The sequence below is a fragment of the Ylistrum balloti genome, unplaced genomic scaffold (genome assembly GCF_031769215.1).
Source record: "Ylistrum balloti isolate Yb309-2 unplaced genomic scaffold, AGI_CSIRO_Ybal_v1 Utg369754, whole genome shotgun sequence".
NCBI classification, from domain to species: domain Eukaryota; kingdom Metazoa; phylum Mollusca; class Bivalvia; order Pectinida; family Pectinidae; genus Ylistrum; species Ylistrum balloti.
Window position 1 is genome coordinate 1,708,508 of NW_026781956.1, and position 23,856 is coordinate 1,732,363.

At 34.7% G+C, this 23,856-nt stretch overlaps 3 protein-coding genes across 3 annotated transcripts; all 3 read left to right on the top strand.

Moving 5' to 3' along the window:
• The first annotated feature begins 704 nt into the window (after positions 1-704).
• On the top strand, positions 705-1,923 carry LOC132543413 (uncharacterized). The gene is given in 4 exon segments (XM_060206915.1): positions 705-899; positions 1,453-1,560; positions 1,758-1,894; positions 1,896-1,923. Coding segments are annotated over 4 exon segments (468 nt in total).
• An 8,910-nt stretch (positions 1,924-10,833) lies between these two features.
• Positions 10,834-12,669, top strand: LOC132543376 (cyclic AMP-dependent transcription factor ATF-3-like). Its single transcript, XM_060206865.1, has 3 exons — positions 10,834-11,028; positions 12,118-12,225; positions 12,526-12,669. Exons 1-3 carry the CDS (start codon positions 10,834-10,836, stop codon positions 12,667-12,669), a joined length of 447 nt encoding a protein of 148 aa, XP_060062848.1.
• A 4,211-nt stretch (positions 12,670-16,880) lies between these two features.
• Positions 16,881-19,496, top strand: LOC132543377 (basic leucine zipper transcriptional factor ATF-like 3). Its single transcript, XM_060206867.1, has 4 exons — positions 16,881-16,948; positions 18,347-18,543; positions 19,106-19,213; positions 19,362-19,496. Exons 2-4 carry the CDS (start codon positions 18,352-18,354, stop codon positions 19,494-19,496), a joined length of 435 nt encoding a protein of 144 aa, XP_060062850.1. The 5' UTR covers positions 16,881-16,948; positions 18,347-18,351.
• The last annotated feature ends 4,360 nt before the right edge of the window (positions 19,497-23,856 follow it).

Below are 23,856 nucleotides of genomic sequence, written 5' to 3' on the forward strand. Positions count from 1 at the left end.
TCCTATGTGTAAAAACAAATAATTGACACAGATTTTAACTGTCACGAAGGAAATTATAGGTGAAAAGAAATGCCTTCAGGGAGAAAAAGGAAAAATAAATGAATAAATAAACAAGTTAATAAGAAATAAGGAAGTGAAATCATATAGTAAAATCATGGTACGACCGATTACCGAGTACCTGTTTTTTTTTTTCTTTCTGGAATATTCTTGATTTTGAAATCATGTCACGTGTTGTTTACTCATTCCAAAAATTCCAATCTTGTGTATGTTTATCTCTCATTCAATAACTGTTCATTGGAAAAATAATTCTTATAGCAGATTTCCATCTAGTTAAAAGCAAGATCAAATGACTAGCTTGTTTATATAAATACGTAATTATAGGTAGAATACCTTCATTTCACAAAAAGTCGAAATTGGAAGAAATATTATGTTATAATATTGTTTACAACGCATAAAGATTTTCCAGTGTCTATAAATAGACAGGAGTGGCGTTTTATATATTTATATATATATAAGAATCTTTCGAGCCCATGACTGTTGGTCATTTGAGAGAGTACCTTTGACGGATAACACTTTGGATTCCAGAATATTTAGGAAAAACACATCTCTCATTCAACATCCTGGTTAAGTCGGATATAGAAGCCCAGTACCAGATAATAATATAGCTTCGGTATTTACGAGAGGAGACCGCTAAACTCTAGAGAATGACGAAGGACTTTCAGGTCGAACAGGTGACAATAGATGACGAGAGACTGGTGGAGGCTCAAAGAGTAGCCATGGAGACCGGGAAATTGACACCTCTCGTGAAGGAGGAGTTAAAGTACACTATACTCTCCCGAAGGGAGGCAGACGGGAAAGGTCAACTAGAGGTCATTTTTGATGACCCTCAGCAATACCAGGTATGTTCTGCTATTATCAATATAACTTGGTGGTTATTATTTGGAACGGTTCATTCAGCCATGTTTTACACTTCACAAATAATACACACTTCTTTTACACCCCCTCTCCCCCCCCCCTCCACAAAAAAATCTTTATATAACAACACTCATGTTAATAAAATGATATATATGTTTTGTTAGTTACATAGTTAGAATTCCTGTACAGTTACGTACCTATATAACTATGAATCGATAGGAATCTATTTTGGTAACTACCATAATAACTATAACTCTCATACACTGACCACTCCTGGGCGTAAGGAGTGGTAGATACGTAACGGTAACGAGGAACAATTATAGCGACAGGCAATACGTGCACGTGACATGACAAATGATAAGTTATGTATATCCATGATGCAAACGTACTTATTATTTTTTATTGATGAATTTAGTCACACTCTCCCTTTCACAGGGATGACTTGGTAAACAAATCAATAGTTGATGAAGGACACTGGAATACTTTCTATGTTTCAATTAACCTTGGTAAGATATCATCTTATTATCATTTAATTAGCTGTCCCAAGAGGAGGAGGAGAAAGTGGAGAGACGCAGACAGCAGAATAGGAATGCTGCCAGACGATTTCGTCAGAAACAAAAACGAACGTCACGAGAATTTATCAAGGTCGGAGGAATTTGTATGCCGTAAGGTGTCTCTGTCTAACACTTGTAATAAATAGTTCATTGGTTACCTTCTTTAACAGCGAACTATTGCGTTTGTGTGGTCATGTACGGTACATCACATCAATCAATCTAACCTTGTTTAATATTTTATTTTTGCTATATCGTTACACCATATGTATGCATTTCTTTCTTCCGCAGAAAATTCAGTCCCTGGAGTGCATCAATACTACGTTACGGTCCGAGCTCAGTGATTTAAGGCGAGAGAAGGATGAGTTAAAGAGCGAGCTTCACATTCATCTTCTCCACTGTCCAAGCCTCGGACTGGATCACGCCCCGGCATCGACGTCACTGCCTCGACAAATGACGACATAGTTACATGTGAATGTGGTATTGTGTGACATTTAACCACCACACAAAACAGCTGGTGCTCCATCGGTTGTGTGTCGACAAAAACCGTTTATAGCGACTTAAACTGTGTCTACATTAACAAATACAACTGACATTGACAAAAGCTACGCATATGTGTCGACGCAAACAGTCTACATCGACATAAACTACAGTGTATGTCTACATTGAAAAATGCATATGTACCATGTTTGTGTCGACACAAACAGTCTACATCGACAAAAACTGTCTACATTGACAAAAGAATTGTGTGTGTGAACCCATACTGTCTAGATCAATATAAACTAGATATCTACATTCACAAAAGCTGTGTGTATGTGTGTTGATAAAGACTGTCTACTTCGACAAAAACTATGTGTGTACCGTCACAAACAAATAGTTAACAATGCGCATGTCACCATTTACGTAACATTTTCCCTGGCAGATGCACGGATACATATTCCGGAGAGGAGGGATTTTCCTGTTGTTGTACATCAGAAGGAATCCTCAGTTAAAATATTATAAAATGTATTTTATTTTGCTTTCCTCACTAGATCTACCTATGATCAGATGATGTTGATCTCTCTTGCGCTAAATAAATGCATTATTATTATCACAAGCTGATACATTAAAGATGTAACAAACAACTTATTCATGATTATGTAGAATATGTTATATGTGCCATATATTAATACAATATTGTATGTTTTGTATACAAATCTGTACATCTTTATCCCGAATAAATTTATTATTATATTATCATTATTATGTATTTCTAGATCAGTCCTATGTAACAACACAAACCTGAAATGCCAAAGTAATATGAAAAATTGATATGCATGTATATATAGCTCAATCTCCCATGTAAATATCACGCTTAGGCACGGCTTGGTGTCCAACACCATTGAATATTATATGCAAAGACTACCTCGTGTGTTTCTGGTTCAGAAATTTTTCTCAAATGATTTTCTGTAATTAATTTTCATTTGCTTGTGTGGTACAGTGTACTTAACCTTTTAAGTACGTGTGCTGCTACATCTGTGTGCGTGGACAGATGGATATGTGTTTTATGTTTTATTTTTTACACAAAATCATTATGTTATGGAGATATGATGATAATAATATTAGTCTTTTTGCGACAAATTAAATTGTAACACAATTTAGATACAATGTAGATACCATGATATACAAAGGGACTCGTGGTACTCTGTCCGCCTGACCACAGTTATGATGATATATGGGAGGTTGTTACGTGTATTATTTGTATAGTATTTGTATGCTATATTTAACGGAAAAATCTTGTATGAATTTCAGACAGTGCGATATGAACATGCAATATCTTAAGTAGTGAATGTATAATTTATTGATTTTCAGAATATCGTGAGATTTATTTCTTCTACAATAAATTATATGCTTTTTACTACTTGTGCTTGTTTTAATACCAACACCCAGCATCTTAACACCCAACAAACAATTACACACCAGCAGAGACATGCACACAATATCTATATATAGAACACATATATACACGTATGTAGTAAGTGCTGATTCAAGCTACGTGGCGATTTTTACCATAGCTCTTCTTATTAACCTTTCTGATACCGGCATTAACCGGCACAAACCGGACTGTGCAAATAGAACCTCTTCATACAGTAATTTCTAAAAATAGATGATTATGCTGACAAAACAAATTACCTCCCTTTATTTTGATAAACGTATTATGCATTAATGGCTGGTAAATCCCATTAAAACTGCACATAAATCTATGCATAGAACTTATGAACTGATATACTGAATTAGTATATTTAAAATACATGTATATTTTATAGGTAAATGTGTCTCTGTCATTGTTACGGTCATCATTTATGATTTTATCTGTATCTCACATAGGAAGATTGCGTAAACAGAACAAGGAAATTTAGAACATAATCAACAAACAAAATAAGTTATAAGGGGAAAGCCTGAGACAAATTAAGTGGTTCCCCTTTATTAGACATTATTTACCAATGTACAACTGTGTTTAAAGTGATTAATTATGAAATTTAGTACAAGTAATCTGTTACATGTTGTGTACGAGATGGAGCGCTCACGTTGTATAAAAACATTTCATCTTAGACGAATTTGAAAATATTACAGTGATCTCGACCCGATAACATACTGAAAATATTACAGTGATCTCGGCCCGATAGCATTCTGAAAATGTTACAGTGATCTCGGCCCGATAGCATTCTGAAAATATTACAGTGATCTCGGCCCGATAGCATTCTGAAAATATTACAGTGATCTCGGCCCGATAACATTGTGAAAATATTACAGTGATCTCGGCCCGATAGCATTCTGAAAATATTACAGTGATCTCGGCCCGATAGCATTCTGAAAATATTACAGTGATCTCGGCCCGATAGCATTCTGAAAATGTTACAGTGATCTCGGCCCGATAGCATTCTGAAAATATTACAGTGATCTCGGCCCGATAACATTGTGAAAATATTACGATATCAAATATTGTACATGTAGCTAAATAAAGTGATAATCCTCGATAAAAATACATGTCTTGATTACAAAATATTAATGGATTTGTAAATTTCCAAGATGAAGAAAATATTTTTTTCCTCTTAAGTATAAGAGTCATAATGATTATAAATACATGTGTGTAAAACCTGAAAAATACTGCGCAAATTAACACTAAAAATAGACCCATTTAAATATCAATACTAGCATAAACGCTCTCTACTGCACCGCTTTACCGTAACAGGACATCCTAATTAATGACTCGATGGAAAATCAATCAATCAATGATTAACAAAGTAGATAATAGAATGAGACCGGTCATATCTGGTGCGGCGTAGTTGTGGAATTCACCGTACATAATACACACATACATGTGTACATAGTAGTAGTCACCCGCAATCACACCGTTGCGGTGTCTATTTATAGTAGTCAGGTAAACATTGCATTACTTGTACCTAGGTAAGCTTAAACATATTTACATTAAGTGTTAGTGTTGTCCACTACATCACAGTTCTCACTGATCGTTCTAATACCGGCATTAACCGCCATAAACCGGACTGTTCGAATGGAACCTCCTCACACGGTAATTCCTAAAAATAGATAATTATGCTGACGAAACCAAATTACCTCCCTTTATTAAATATCTGTTCGTTATCCAGCCTAGCGTAAGCGAATTCAACTTCCAGTGAACCTTAGAACGGAGTGAGTTCTACAGCGACAACAAATATGGAATTAAGATAACAATGAATAGCGTCAACGAATTCAACATCCAGTGAATCTTAAAAAGGAATGAGTTCTACAGCGACAACAGATAAGGAATTAAGTTAACAGTAAGTATATACTATATTTACTTGATGTTTGTACTGTATAAACGGGTCCATAGATAATTCTGGACTTGATACCAACAATATTCAGTATTCAAAAGGCACAGTTAGGTAAATGGGTCTATCTACATATCTACATCACTCTAGTGGACCATATAAGACAATCTGAAATCTATATCAACTTATATGTTAAACTATCTAGTGCGAAGGCAATCTCGAAACTGCCTTCTTACACAGATATTCATTTTCAATCTTGATACTATGCAGTATTAAAAGTCTTATCATCTGCCCACTCATCATAAAAAATTTCCATCTCTCTTCTTCTTCAGAGTGCGCAGCACAATGAAGAATGACAAATACAGACATTTTTGACCCAATCAGATTTCTTGTAATCATAAAAGCAGGTCCCCGTGGGTTGCTGACAATTTTTATGCACGGATAAGCTATTTTTAAACTACAATAATGACGTCATCATCATCATGATGGGTAGTAACGCTACCCGGATGCACCTATATAAAACCTTGTAGTCTGAACATTTCGATGCAGTTCTCACCTCATGATCGAAGAACGGCCAGCAAGGAATTGACAACTTCATACGTAAGTGACTTTTTCATATTTCTAGCTGGTTTGGTTTTCGTAATGATATCATAAAAAGTCAACAAAACACGGATTTTAGTAAGTTCTTCTCATGAAAACAAATTTGTTATGTTTAGCTGACACCTTTAAAAACATCTACTATATATAAGACAACAATGATAGTACTGTAACAGAGAAGCTGATGAAACTCACGGCGTTGCTATTACAGATGCTTTGTAGTATGTCACATTTCTGTAACACTGATATATATCAGGTCTCTGTGGTTACTTCCATGCATGCACAGTGTATACTTTGTACTCGTGAATTTGAAACATAAAATTCGAACACTTCTATATCGTACATAGGGTAGGTGGAATGTGTAGTCAGGACAGTGCCCTGCTCAGATTATCTTGGTCCACCTAGTCGTTATTTTAACTTTATTTAGTAGTAAAAATAATCATACAATTATATATAATTATGTGATGTAGTGTATATCGTACATAGGGTAGGTGGAATGTATAGTCAGGACAGTTCCCTGCACAGATTATCCTGGTCCAGCTAGTCCTTATTAGGGGAAGGTATCCAGTGATAGGCGCGATATTATTCGAAATACATGTACTACGATCTTACCGTCGCAAATCTTTCAGATCTTCACTTCGATATAAAAACACTTTTGGAATATCACTTGAAAGAAAATATGTTGCTAAAATTAATCTTTCTATAAACTAAATATGCTGAATATACAATATTCTATTAATAAATCTAACGTACCATGTAAATGAGTGCGCATGACCTAAAGCTTTTATTGCTGAGTAAACCGCCATATTTGTGTGACGTAACTATGAAATATGCGCGCCAAGATTTCAAAAAATTACAAAACGTTGCGCTTAGTATATCACTTAGCTCGTTGGTAGGAAAAATAGCGTGTATGTAAAATAACTCAACGATTGTCGTTATTAAGGCATAACAATTCTAACGTCAATAGCATCAAAAATCCTGTTTGTATCTCTAAAGTGCACATCATCCTGAAGTGCGGATATGGTTTATCACTCCACGAAAAGTACCCAAATCTGACCTAGATATCCAGATATGGTTTGGCCTATCACGAGCTCGTGAACGGACTTCACCGAAAGTACCTGTGGTTTTTCAATTGCCACGCGTTGTAGGCTGTAGAAATCTAGGTGCGCATGACACTTGTTTACATTACACTAATATAAGAATCTGGTCATGCGCACTCATCTTTTAAGTGCCTGTGAGTACACCGACAGCCTACAGTAATCATGTAACAGGAAGATGGCTGTATGACAGAAGACACATAACAATGGTAACAAACATATTAAAACTAGAAACAATACATCTAGCTGTAGATAAACTACCTTACATGTTTACCACCAATCACACAATTAAAGAAACAACCGACAAAATTATAATCATAAAACATGCCTACGATTTCTGTATGATAGTCGGGGAGAGTGTATCTCGGCATGTCCGAAAAAGTGTTTACATGTAAGGACATGTAGAGATTAAGTAAGTTGTCTAAACGATGTTGTTCATAATAATCCATGTCTGGTACACTAGCGCTTTACTCCCTCTAGAATCTACAATGAGCCGAACATGCCGCCATTTTACTTCTAAACGACGAAACCAACTCAACGACAAAGAATTACCAATGAGATTCTGGGTTGTGGATAAAACCTGGCAATCGGGACAATTTGATAAATTCGAAATAGTGTGTAACACTGTGTTACAAGTCAAACCAACTCTCGTATCTCCTTCTGAAATGGTTTTATGCCATCGGACAAACTCAACACTTGTTAGCCGTTCGGAATACCCTCGCATCACCAGGAATGTCACTGGGGACGGCAACTGTTTTTTTCGATGTATAAGTTATTTGATGTGTGGTTCCGAGGAGTTTCATGACGTTGTGAGACACTGGGTTGTATCCAGTATGTCTGCCCGTGATGTTGGAATGTCTATTTCTCGGTATATCCACAGTACCCGTATGAATAGAAAAGGCGTCTGGGCCACAGATTACGAAATAATGGCCACGGCTAAACTTCTCAAAACGGATATATATGTGTTCTCTAAGTATGCAAGGGACTGGAAATGGATGGAATTTAGATGTAGTCACAGGAGACAAAGGCGGAACATTCCACGAAGGTCAATATACTTACATCACTATCGTCAATGTCATTTTAAACTGGTGTTTTCTGTAAGGAACATTAGAAATGTAAACGATTAATAAGTATAGCGCTATATTTCCCCGTGTTATAGCTTGGCTTTTGTTATGACTGTGATGTACTCCATTACCACTATACTGATAAAATACATATGGTGTGTGACATGTGTCGTGGCCGTATCAAGACATTGTTATTGGAATGAAATACAAAAAGAGTTCTTGTGTTTAGCTTCACAAATTGTTTATAGGAACTTTCGATATCTATAGTCTTAAGAAGATAATACGTTTCTGTTGTTAAACTATTTTATAAAATGATCATCGCAATAGTTTTATCATATGTTATAAGAAAATAAAGATCAGTAAAGAGTTCTATGTACAATGTACAGCCTTTTATGGACCCACTGATGGCTACATTATCATCAGTGTTTTGTTGATAAGGATGTATAAGACTCAGAATCTCTATCATTTAAAAGATAAGAAAGTCAAATGTGAAATGTCTTTCAGTTTCAAATTCTCAAAAGATGTTAGAAAAATAAAAAGCAGGATCAATGAATTGTATAACAATGGAAAATAAAATATTCAATGTGCTCAAGCAGTTTGTTTTATAACATACATAGACAATTGTAGTTAATCAGTATATGTTACAAATACTGTTACAAAATCACGAATATGGATTTCACCAAAGGAAAAAAGTGTTTAAAACTCAGAAATGTCATAGACAGGTGTTGTCTTTAAGTTTTGTAATGAAAAGGATCGCCGAAAGTTTTCATGTCTGAAGAGCAATCCAGTCCGATGTTCATATGATTCAGTGCCCGTTATAATTGTTCTCAGTCAGCAGGAATCGCCTTGAAAGTCAGTCCAAATAATGTCAAGTTCTCAAAACTAGAAATGATGTAGGGAAAGGCACACCGCCAGACAGACTGACGAGCATGGGACATGCAGACCGTTAAATAAAACAACAAAAATCTCTAAGCATACTACATTGTAAGGAACATCAAACATGCCGAACTTAATATTACATGACTAACCCAATAGGCAGAATGTGATGGGTGACGCCTAAATATTTTGATTGACAATGTGATTTGTGACGCCCAGATGTTTTGATTGACAATGCGATATGTGACGCCCATTGACAATGTGATGTGTGACGCCTAGATATTTTGATTGACAATGCGATATGTGACGCCCATTGGCAATGTGATATGTGACGCCCAGATGTTTTGATTGACAATGTGATGTGTGACGCCCAGATATTTTGATTGACAATGTGATGTGTGACGCCTAGATATTTTGATTGACAATGTGATATGTGACGCCTAGATATTTTGATTGACAATGTGATGTGTGACGCCTAGATATTTTAATTGCCAATGTGATGTGTAACGCCCAGATATTTTGATTGACAATGTGATGTGTAACGCCCATTGACAATGTGATGTGTGACGCCCAGATGTTTTGATTGACAATGTGATGTGTGACGCCTAGATATTTTGATTGACAATGTGATGTGTAACGCCCATTGACAATGTGATAGTGACGCCCAGATGTTTTGATTGACAATGTGATGTGTGACGCCCAGATATTTTGATTTGACATCGTAATGTGTGACGCTTAGATATTTTGATTGACAATGTGATGTGTGATGCCTAGATATTTTGATTGACAATGCGATATATGACGCACATTGACAATGTGATCTGTGACGCCCAGATATTTTGATTGACAATGCGATATGTGACGCCCATTGACAATGTGATATGTGACGCCCAGATGTTTTGATTGACAAAGTGATGTGTGACGCCTAGATATTTTAATTGACAATTTTGATTTTTATGACAATGTGATGTGTGACGCCTAGATATTTTGATTGACAATGTGATGTGTGACGCCTAGATATTTTGATTGACAATGTGATGTGTGACGCCTAGATATTTTGATTGACAATGTGATGTGTAAAGCTTAGATATTTTTATTGACAATGTGATGTGTGGCGCCTAGATATTTTAATTGACAATGCGATATATGACGCCCATTGACAATGTGATGTGTGACGCCCAGATATTTTGATTGACAATGCGATATGTGACGCCCATTGACAATGTGATATGTGACGCCCAGATGTTTTGATTGACAAAGTGATGTGTGACGCCTAGATATTTTAATTGACAATGTGATGTGTAACGCCCAGATATTTTTATCGACAATGTGATGTGTGACGCCTAGATATTTTGATTGACAATGTGATGTGTGACGCCTAGATATTTTGATTGACAATGTGATGTGTGACGCCTAGATATTTTGATTGACAATGTGATGTGTAAAGCTTAGATATTTTTATTGACAATGTGATGTGTGACGCCTAGATATTTTGATTGACAATGTGATGTGTGACGCCTAGATATTTTGATTGACAATGTGATGTGTGACGCCTAGATATTTTGATTGACAATGTGATGTGTGACGCCTAGATATTTTGATTGACAATGTGATGTGTGACGCCTAGATATTTTGATTTGACGCTGTTATGTATGATTGGTCGCGTGCACTTTCAATTTTGCCATGACCTGTTTCAGGTGTGCTTAATCACAGAATCCTTGCCCTTTGGTTAAATTTTGTGTACAATGAAGTCATTTCACTTGTATATATGGTGAAGTATCTAATCGTTTTCGTGTGTGGTCCATCAGATCTCACGAAACCTTGTTTTGTATATTGTTTTGAAGTTCGTATTTTCGTCTCGACAGAGATTAGGAATCTTTTTTTGATAAACTTTAATTATTTACAGATAAAGGCAATTTCAAAGATGGAAGAGACATCTTCAACGATCTGTGAAGATTACGACGGTACAAAAATTCTCGAGGCAGCTTTTGTTGCTATGAAAACTGGGAGTATCACACCTATTATCAAACAAGAGCTGCGGTTTATAATTCAGTCAAGACGCTTGGCAGAAGGCAAATCGGAACTGGATGTCAGTTTTGTTCCTCCAGTAACTACAGAGGTAAGCCACAATACTTTGTTCCCTTAGTCATAACAGAGTAAGGCGGCATTTCTTTGTTCCTTGGTTACTACAGAGGAAGGCGGCAATTCTTTGTTCCTTGGTTACTACAGAGGAAGGCGGCAATTCTTTGTTCCTTGGTTACTACAGAGGAAGGCGGCATTCTTTGTTCCTTGGTTACTACAGAGGAAGGCGGTATTTCTTTGTTCCCTCAGTTATAACAGAGTAAGACAGCAATACTTTGTTCCTTGGTTACTACAGAGGAAGGCGGCGATTCTTTGTTCCTTGGTTACTACAGAGGAAAGTGGCAATTATTTGTTCCTTGGTTACTACAGGGGAAGTCGGCATTCTTTGTTCCTTGGTTACTAAAGAGGAAGGCGGCGATTCTTTGTTCCTTTGTTACTACAGAGGAAGGCGACAATACTTTGTTCCCTCAGTTATTACAGAGTAAGACAGCAATACTTTGTTCCTTGGTTACTACAGGGGAAGTCGGCATTCTTTGTTCCTTGGTTACTACAGGGGAAGTCGGCATTCTTTGTTCCTTGGTTACTAAAGAGGAAGGCGGCAATACTTTGTTCCTTGGTTACTACAGAGGAAGGCGGCAATTCTTTGTTCCTTGGTTACTACAGAGGAAAGTGGCAATTATTTGTTCCTTGGTTACTACAGGGGAAGTCGGCATTCTTTGTTCCTTGGTTACTAAAGAGGAAGGCGGCATTCTTTGTTCCTTGGTTACTAAAGAGGAAGGCGGTATGTCTTTGTTCCTTGGTCACTAAAGAGATTATCGCCAATATTTTGTTTGTTTAGGGTTAAACTATCAGTTATATTAACGTTTACTAAACAGAATGCTAAATACATGAACATAACTACAAGAGCTTAATTTCATTATATTTCGACGATAAAAAATTAAATCTAAGTGAAAGTTGAACTTTTATCACTCAATGAAAACAAAAGCAAAAGGCTAGCCACTTTTGTCTTATTATTCTCTCTTCAAAATAGAGTTTATGTTTTGAAATACTGACTACTTATTAGCAGTACTTGTTAACAGACTAACACTTATGTTCATCACTATACGTTTGTATGTTTGTTTGATAGCTTACTCCCGAAGAACGCATTAAGAAAGAAAACAGACGAGAACAAAACAGAAAAGCATCTAGAAAATTCCGGAGAAAGCAGACCGTCTTAATACATAATGTTAAAAAGGTGACCGTTCTTTTTATTTCCATGTATTCTTTTCTAAGTTAACAACCTCTGTTATTGAAGGTGGATGTGTTTTATATTCAACGTTTTCGTCAATTTTATTTTCCAGTTATAAATAAGATCACAAGAAATTGAACCTATTAACGAATCATTATGCACATGTAATAAGGTTCAATGATGTAAAACTTTAACAGGTTATTCATGTTAATTAGTATAACACATTTCTAGTAATAATCATCTTTAGAACGGAAATGAGCCCGTTAAACACCCTCAATAGTAAATGAAGTCTGTTATTTATTACAGAGAATGCAAACATTGTCATCAGAAAACACACGACTGACTAGAGAGCTGACAACGCTTGCACAGGAGAAACACTCCTTACAAGAGAAGCTGCGGTCTCATCTAGATGTCTGTGGTTGTGTTATTACTACGGCCGTGTTAGTGTGACAGCAGGGATACACATAACCGGATCTAACTTTGTGTAAATTTACATGGCGTGTGTGTGTCGTAGTTGAACTCGAAGACGCTCACGTTTTACGAACATCTGGTCTCATTATCCTTTCTGCTTACTTTTGTGTTGTTGAAATACGAGTTCATTATCAAGACAGTTTTGCTGTGTTAGTGAAACGTTAGCGAAACAATCACACCGGATAAGCGGATAACGGATGGACACACACGGGTATTCCTCGACTGGGCTCGCCATTAAATTCTCAATCGTGTAATATATATCTACACACAAATAAAGTTAAATGTAGTATCATACTGATGTGATTTAAAATGTCAGGAAACATGAAGACTACTTAAACCCAGTTATCTTATTTTAACTGAAATTGATTGTTGTTTTCCAATGGCAATGATAGACGTGTGCTATATTTTTGTTACGGGTGAGAAACAAAACAAAGCGTATATCCAATAATTATTTAATTACTGTATCACTCTACAAATTTTCTTAAAATATTCCGATGTCTTTTTGTGCTGATTTGTTAAAGAAAGGCGTACATCATTTCTGATGTTGTTCATATGATATTATGTGAAATAAAAAGCTAAGGGAAGGAGCTATGTATACCAATTTATACGAACCATTCCATTTAAGATGAAGCTTTATTTCTTTCACTACATTAAGGCATTTTCCAAGGAAGTACGTACATATTGTTTGCTTTCTGGGTTTATCTCAATATGAACAGCAAGAGTCATAATGAGTTTCATTGAAGTAGTTCGTGGATATATGTACCTCATTGAACAGCAAAGAGAGGTCCGTCGAATATCATCTCGCCAAAAGACAACCACCTCAACAGATTGGTCCGCTTCTCACTTTCCAGAGAAAACACAAAACACCTGAGATGGTAGATTCCAACCATTCACCACGGATCTTCATCAGAGGTTACACAGGCCAACGCTCTACCGACTGAGCTAATGAGGCAACCATGCATAAATAACGTGTGAATGATATAAATTCATTTCTATAGAATGTATCTATTCACAAACTGTTGCTTTGTATATAACACATGATTAAACTGTTTTCAGTGAAAATACTTCAGTAATATTTTCCCCTCAAACCCCAATTTTATGACCAATTGTGACGTCAGTAGTAAATGTTGATATGACGTCACATACTCCCAGATTACAGCTTGACGTAACCTAAAATGCCATTGATAAAGAGCTATTATGTGACATGGGAATCTATGTTCCCTGCAATAAAAACTACTGACTTTTTGCTGCTGTAGTAAAATATTAAATTTGTTTCATATCATAATAAATACATGAGATTCGCTACATTTTTGTTTTGTTTTTCTTGCCATGAATGAAACATCCAGGTTTGATATAGTTTGGTGTTGCTACTAGATAGACATAACAACACAGATCTCAATGTAGATATTTATCAAAGAATGACAACATTGATTTTAATACACAATACTCGATACAGTTTTTCATGATTTTACGTTACAGCAATTCAGTCAATTTTTGACAACCATGTATTTTACAAGCACGATAACTAGCACTATTATACCAGTCTATTGTTTATTTAATGACATGTTACTGTTATTTAACACTTTAGTAGTCTGTGTGTACTTGACAGACGTGGTTTCATGTGATCATATAATACGTGACAATATGTAACGCATTCCTACCAGTTTCCGTTGTCGTGTTACCCTGAGACGCTCTAGTCAGCAATGTAAGTGTCTCGTTAAGACAGTTACGATGTTTTAGTTTGTTTGGATTTTGACATACGCTAATTACGATAGCAAAAAATGAAAACCCGTTATCATTGTCACGTGTGATTATGCATGATTATATCAGAACAAACCGGTAAATTAATAAGTACATACCCACAGAAAGATCCGTTATCATTCTTTTACCTTTTTCATGTTAATAGTAAGCGTGCATACTCTACAGCCAATGAATCAATTTCATGTGTATAGACACTATTAAGATTAATAAAAACTTCTGTGTTACTGTAATAGTGATGCAAAATGACGTCACTTACAGTGAGAGAAACGTTAATTATTGTTTTCCTTTCCCCATGTTTATATTTTTTAAAAATGTATTTTACTGTTTTGTTATTGAGATAGATAAACACATGTAAATGAATTAATTAATGAAAAGATGATATAGGTTTAGCGATTAAAATTGTATTCTTTACCATCTGAAAAAAAACATTGTTACAATCAGATAGTTTGTCTTTTGTTTGGTAACGGTGTCTTCCATATTAAATCATCAAATAACTTATGTAATAGATATTATATGATCTTATTATGACACATATATATATACACAGTGTAAAGTCAGTTGTTTCCAGGATAAAGCACTAGGTTTGTTTTATAGATTACATAAAATTTTAGACTTACACCAAGATTTTCTAAATATTTCAGTATAGTTTGGAGGTAGATTGAATAAATACAATCGAGAAATAAAACATCAAATAAGTGAAGTAAAACCATAGTAGAGTACTAATAATAGCTTAATTTTGGAATTTATCCCTGGTAAATGTATCTACTTTCCCCCAGGAACACTTTCGTCTTTTGATAAACACAAAGTGTTTGATGTAAACAAGGGATGATGGTGTTGTATCACGTTTACCACGTTAGAACATATATTACGTTACGTGTAATAATGGTATTGTATCACGTTTACCACGTTAGGACATATATTACGTTACATGGAATATTGGTGTTGTATCACGTTTACCACGTTAGGACATATATAACGTTACATGGAATATTGCTGTTGTATCACGTTTACCACGTTGGAACATATATTACGTTACATGGAATATTAGTGTTGTATCACGTTTACCACGTTGGAACATATATTACGTTACATGGAATATTGGTGTTGTATCACGTTTACCACGTTGGAACATATATTACGTTACATGGAATATTGGTGTTGTATCACGTTTACCACGTTAGGACATATATTACGTTACATGGAATATTGGTGTTGTATCACGTTTACCACGTTGGAACATATATAACGTTACATGGAATATTGGTGTTGTATCACGTTTACCACGTTGGAACATATATTGCGTTACGTGGAATAATGGTGTTGTATCACGTTTACCACGTTAGAACATATATTACGTTACGTGGAATATTTGCCAACAATTTTCTTACTAAATTCAGTATGTATATATAGTGTTATTTTACAGCATCGCAAATGAAACATGAAATATGTAGATATTTAGTATTTCTAAGAGTAAAAGAATGAGAGAAAAAGACCAAGAGGTCGACTCTGTGTTAGTGAACGTAATGGATATCCGATATAAACAAATCTCTGTTCTGGGTGATATTATCATGTGGACAGTTTCGATATATGTTCTTTAAATTCATTTTGCAGATTCATTACAGATAGTGTATGACAAACCTTTCTGTCCATCATTGGATGACAGCTATCATAACCTGTCAGATGGAAGTTCTTCATGTTTCTTATTCCTGCTTACATAAATGGGCACTCAGGGACGTACGACCTCACGTCAGCGTTTTGTTTAGTCATTTATTTAGAGCGGATTCAAGTGCACGTGTAACCCGTATTGTTACATATATAAGAGGTACTTAAATGACTCTATTAATAGAAGGCCATGACAAACGTCTGTAGATAAGTTGATTTCTTAAATTATCTTGTAATGTAATAATTCGTGTACTGAAAAAATCATTGCAATGAATTCTTTTAATTGCCATTTAAATCAAAATAAAGATTTGTGTCTGATAAAACTGTAGCAACACTAGTTTTTGCTGTCTATATCCACGTCGATCTATATTTCTTTTGTGAGGATTCGTTTACATTATGTCAAATTTCTAAAATAGTTGTTTTTATGATGAATCATGAGAGTGTCTTTCATATGAATTAAATAATTATGATTATGTAGCATTATATAAATTGTCTACTAAAGAATGTTATTTTCGTACAAAACATGTGCCTAATTTCTTTTAAATAAAACAAAATGCTTTATCCATCGTACACATATATATGCCTCAATATCTATAAACAGTCTAGGTTATTTCCGGTTTCCTATTTTAAGGAAACATTTTTGCCTTTTGTAGTTTTCATACGACATCCTCTACCACCATGAAAGAACACGAGGTGTTCCGATAATAAGATTTCTATTTATAATGCTGACGAAATTGCTGACGATTAGGAGGAGACATTGCAAGCTGTTTATTTGTTCTTCTTACTACCTCTTTCTGAAATGTTGCAGATTCTTTAGAAGATACAGGTAACCAAGGTAGGAAGGTGATATGCATGTATGTTACCGATAACATACCTTGTCTATTTCATAAACACACATGTGGGTTCCTATGCATAAATAGCTACCTGTATTTTATCAATGGACGCAGCGCTGTAATACGCTGACCTACTTAAGAGTTCTCACAGTGAATAATGTGTGTTGTCGGCTACAAATTGCTGACTACAGATTATGCATTCTCACTCTAACGTATATATGTCTAGGTAGGAGTATCTTTTAATAACAAACGAATTCGTCTGGTCTAGATTAAATTTGATGTTTTCATACAGTTGTAAAGAAGAGACAAACGAGTTATAAGTGTGTGATTCATAAGGTGTAAATATATTTAGCCGTGAGTCAAATATACATATAAATACATGTACAAATGTATTTTAACAGACATTAGATTAATAATAATAGTAGTTAAATTGTCTGTTTTAGGAAACAAACACGAATCAAAGTTCATGGGGATAACACTGAATTTAAAAAATTAGGTCTCTAACCGGCTGCATAAAACTTAATATATGACGAAATTTATTTAAATTCCATTTGCAAATGGTTTATTAATAAGAGTAATTGAAATTAATGATTGATAAACATACCGATCATTTCAACTTTAGAGTACGAATTATTGTCCATGCTTCAGTTGCCTTGAGAGCGGAATTGAAAGAAATTGAAAGACTGCTTGTCGATGTGCCTATTGGAATGCACTCTTAAATGTAACAATTCTTTGTCATATGAAATAATTGTAAATTGAAAAGATACTAGTTCCACTGTCCCTTCCTGGTTGTTGTTTTTACCAGCTGCTGAAATGACCTATTCGGCACGGTTGGAGTCTATAATGTATGACCGATATGTTTGTATAACATTGATTCTCTGTCTGTCATAACTGAATTAATTTACTACTTCTTAGCTCATCATTTTACAATGCTGTGGGACACTACGACAATGATATTGCAAATGTGAAATAAGTCTGATCGACTTTCGATAAAATGGACACATGAATCAGTACAATATCAGCAAAAATCTATAGATATACCGTGTAGCCGCTTATTTTCGCTTTTTCGCGGTACATTAACGTGATCGCGAAAATTTGATCCGTGAAATAATCACACATGTTTGCATTAGATGTCATTTTTACATCCAGATCGCGAATCTCGATTCATTAAGATATTATTCAATTAATTTTGACCCAAGAAATTAACATGCTATAAGGAATATGTACTACTGCTCCCAAATTATCAATATCATGTACAGCTTTTTTTGTACAACCCGATTCTTTGGAAAGAAGAAATGCTAGTGAATTTTGAACTCTAGCCATTAATAACAACAAATGTGTAATAAGCCTATCTCGGACAATTAAGAAAAGCAGAGTGATTAATTCTGATTTATTTAAAGGAATAATGGCGGTTAATCTAACGGATCCAAGTGACGAAGAAGAATGTAAACTGGCAGAGGCCGCACTAGCATGTTATCAGTCAGGACAGCTTACTCCACTTATCAAGGAAGAACTCAAGTACAAAATTCAAGCTAAACGGATGGAACAAGGCAAGGGAGAACTCCATGTCCAATTTACAGCCCCAAATTCATTTGAGGTGAGTTTTAATTTGAATGACTGCCAAATAAATGTATTATTATGCCATGGTACAAGGATAACATCGACCCTCTACGTCAAAGTAAAAAACAGTAGTAAGCTGGAAACTAGTAAGCGACACGAAAACCGCAGGTTTACACCCAGGAAACATCTTTGGTATTGATCTACTAATGAAATGATTTCGGATCTTCAGCAGGTTTTATATTAAAGATATAACAATACACAACATTTAAAGACTTTGAGAATTCAAGACAATGTTTTCAATGAAATACTCCATAAAGAATGACATTCACTGAATAACATACAGAGGGGTCATTGCTTAGGGTCAAGTGTCTTGCCTAAAGACACATCCACGTTAGTACAAGCCAACGCAGCTAAGGAGGGTCGAATCAAGCAATTTGGTTTTTCACCTGAGGTTACGAAGACTCTACTAGGCGATCGTGGTGCACACGATACTGAAGCGGTGATTGATGTGTATTATTTATTATAACAATTCGTCGTATTAAAACTTCTTTTAGATCTTGGGTTATTATTGTGTTAATTACTACCTTCATTGTTTACAGCTGACGAAAGAGGAGGCACTTAAGTCAGAAAGGAGGCGACAACAAAACCGTGTGGCGGCAAGAAAGTTTCGCAAAAGACAACTAAAATTTGCAGTTAACCTTGATGAGGTATGTTTCGATCATACGGACGTAACTGTCACAATGTCAAAGACACTTGATGCAAGAATGGCAAAACAGATTTTTTTATTCGATAAGCATTTACAGCAGTAGGCTACAAAATATGTATTTTTTAATAGTGAATGACATATTTTTACAGATGCTGCAGACGTTGGAAGCCGAAAACAGTCGTCTTCACGCGGAGGTTGGAAGACTTAGCATGGAAAAGAACTTTTGGCAAGAGAAACTCAATAAATTCCTACTTAGTACAATAGATGGACATCTAGAATCTTGACATTGATTACAACAACCGAAGGCTGTATCTTATTAAACGTCGCTTCCCGAGAGTATGTGATAGACTTGACAGCAGACATTCACAAACTGAGAAGCCTTACAAGAAACGACTTTCTCTCAAGGAGTGTGATGTTTAATACAAAACAATATTGTTGATGTGTGAAATATTATCCAGGCATTTCATACAGACTTGGTTGAGTTCAGCAGTCGAGGTACATTAGAATCTGAGTTTACAATGCTCAAATGGATCGATAAGGCAATATTGACGTGGAGAACAACCTGATAAAAACCTTTATATCTGGTAATGACTCAAATTAACAAATCATAACCATAGATATATGTTTACATTGTGGATTTAATGATAGTTCCACACAGCTACTATCCTGCCAATAACGATAGTCATTCTCTATTTACAATGTTTTTTATAAGTTTTTTTTTTTTTTTTTTACAAATAGTCAGGTATCAGTCGTGCCTATCCAACTACCTGTCAAGAGACATGCATTTATGTAGTGGTGCCAGCTGTAAGTGCTATCATCCTCGCGTTACAAGATATAAATGGAAAGCGAAAGTAGATTTAAGTGGTAGTTAGTGAACCTGGGATCTATAGGACTGCTTGTTTGTATGTGTGTTTGAATGGTATATAAATCATTTTATTTTATTTGTTATTTTTTTATGCATAAATATATTGAAATGATTATTGCTTATCTTTACTTTTTTATTAAAAGGTGTCTCCAAGAAAAGACGAACACATATATTTCGTTATAACCAGTTACTCTTTTAGATTTTATAAAATCATGTGATATTGCATCGAAAACATGATAACAGAGAACAAGTAACGAGATAAGAAGAGCATGCTGACATATTAAAAAAACAAAAACATATTTCAAAATGTAAATTGGGTATTGAGGGGGAAATAAGGGAAATACTCACAAGGAATACGACATAAAAAGGAGGGTAAGATTCATCGACGATACGATCCACAGAAAGCCTAGTCAGTGTTTGAAATGTAACATTCTCAACTGAGAACCAGCTTTTAAAGGCGACATTTAAAATTAGTATACTAATTGGACCTTTCCCTAGTTTTAGGACGCTTGCTATCTTTCCCTGATAAAACAGAGATATCTTTCCTAGGCACGGAAGTGTGGATAATTTTATCTGATGGAGTACAACAATGTGTCTTTTTCGACGGGACAAATATCTACGTCATTTGCCAAGAATGCACCATATGAATATGCTATATATATAAGAATATATATACGCACAACATATAGCAATGTCGTGTAATCGTTAAGGAATGGTCTTGCAAGATGGCAGAGGAAGACGGACACAAAAGATGGGTGCTCACTTTAAGCCACCAAATCACTATCTTTTTTAAAATAAAATCTGACCGAGACGAGTACCAAACCACATTCAGAAATACTCAATGTATATTATAAAAGTGTTTGTGTGTTAATTCATAAATAATGTGAACCTTTCCCAAAGTTGTAAACTGCTCATATCGAAATATTTAAGCAGCCTGATGTATATTTCAGTTGTCAAGGATACACTCATATAACATCCGCTTTTTATTCATTTTACAATTCATGCTTATCACCCTCTAATATCTACAATACATGCTTATCGCCCTATAATATTTACAAAACATGCTTACCGCCCTATAGTATTTACAATACATGCTTATAGACCTATTATATTTACAATACATGCTTATCGCCCTATAATATTTACAAAACATGCTTATCGCCCTATAATATTTACAAAACATGCTTACCGCCCTATAGTATTTACAATACATGCTTATAGACCTATTATATTTACAATACATGCTTATCGCCCTATAATATTTACAAAACATGCTTACCGCCCTATAGTATTTACAATACATGCTTATCACCCTATAATATTTACAATACATGCTTATAGACCTATAATATTTACAAAACATGCTTGCCGCCCTATAGTATTTACAATACATGCTTATATGCTTACCTATGTATTTACAATACATGCTTATCGCCCTATAATATATTTACAATATTTAACATGCTTATCGCCCTATAATATTTACAATACATATAGACCTATAATATTTACAAAACATGCTTATAGACCTATAATATTTACAATGCTTATACATGCGACCTATAATATTTACAAAACACTTATCCCCCTATAATATTTACAAACATGCTTATCGCCCTATAGTATTTACAAAACATGCTTATCGCCCTATAGTATTTACAATACATGCCCTATAGTATTTACAATACATGCTTATAGACCTATAATATTTACAATACATGCTTATAGACCTATAATATTTACAAAACATGCTTATCGCCCTATAGTATTTACAAAACATGCTTACCGCCCTATAGTATTTACAATACATGCTTATAGACCTATAATATTTACAAAACATGCTTATCGCCCTATAATATTTACAAAACATGCTTACCGCCCTATAGTATTTACAATACATGCTTATCGCCCTATAATATTTACAAAACATGCTTACCGCCCTATAGTATTTACAATACATGCTTATAGACCTATAATATTTACAAAACATGCTTATCGCCCTATAATATTTACAATACATGCTTATAGACCTATAATATTTACAAAACATGCTTATCGCCCTATAGTATTTACAATACATGCTTACCGCCCTATAGTATTTACAATACATGCTTATAGACCTATAATATTTACAATACATGCTTATAGACCTATAATATTTACAAAACATGCTTATAGACCTATAATATTTACAATACATGCTTATAGACCTATTATATTTACAATACATGCTTATAGACCTATAATATTTACAAAACATGCTTATCCCCCTATAACATTTACAATACATGCTTATAGACCTATTATATTTACAATACATGCTTATAGACCTATAATATTTACAAAACATGCTTATCGCCCTATAATATTTACAAAACATGCTGATAGACCTATAATATTTACAATACATGCTTACCGCCCTATAGTATTTACAATACATGCTTACCGCCCTATAGTATTTACAATACATGCTTATCGCCCTATAATATTTACAAAACATGCTGATAGACCTATAATATTTACAATACATGCTTACCGCCCTATAGTATTTACAAAACATGCTTACCGCCCTATAGTATTTACAATACATGCTTATCGCCCTATAATATTTACAAAACATGCTGATAGACCTATAATAATTACAATACATTCTTACCGCCCTACAGTATTTACAAAACATGCTGATAGACCTATAATATTTACAATACATGCTTATAGACCTATAATATTTACAAAACATTCTTATCCCCCTATAATATTTACAAAACATTCTTACCGCCCTACAGTATTTACAATACATGCTTATAGACCTATAATATTTACAAAACATTCTTATAGACCTATAATATTTACAATACATGCTTACCGCCCTATAATATTTACAAAACATTCTTACCGCCCTATAGTATTTACAATACATGCTTATAGACCTATAATATTTACAAAACATGCTTATCGCCCTATAATATTTACAATACATGCTTATAGACCTATAATATTTACAAAACATGCTTATCGCCCTATAGTATTTACAATACATGCTTATAGACCTATAATATTTACAAAACATGCTTATAGACCTATAATATTTACAAAACATGCTTACCGCCCTATAATATTTACAAAACATGCTTATCGCCCTATAATATCGCTTCAAGAAGGAATCAACGAGGAAACAGACCTACTCACACATTCTGGGACTTGGCCTGCTACGTCCTGGTAGAACGTAGTCATGCTTAGGAGATAAATAAACTGAATCCTGACTGACCCTGGCCACTCTTGAGATACCCCTTGTTAGCTTTATGGTCATCATGTTCACTGAAAAGTGGGCGTGGCAGAACGTGGTAAATTTCTATAGCATGTTTATTTGTAAGGGCAACGTGGTAATTCAAAGTGATACGTAGCGTAACCAAAGCGAATACCACATGCTTATCGTGAATAGACGTGGGTTTTCTCAGAAGCAAATCAATGTACTTTTTCTTATTAGATTCCTTCAGCTTCCATTCCATGCTTTGGTTACATGTCAGCAGCGCGCGTGTGTTCAGCAATGATTTTCAACAGGTAGGGGTACCCAAAATGGAACAACTCTGATATTCCGATGATTTATAGAAATAAATGACATATAATCTTTAATATATTTCTTCATTTCATTAAAGTTCACTGACTATCTCATTAATCTCAAGCATATATCTACCAATAATGTTAATTTCAATAATACTTTCTTGGTTTAAAACTATGAAAAAATGCTTGGGATTTTTCTATAGTTTTTTTTCCAGATT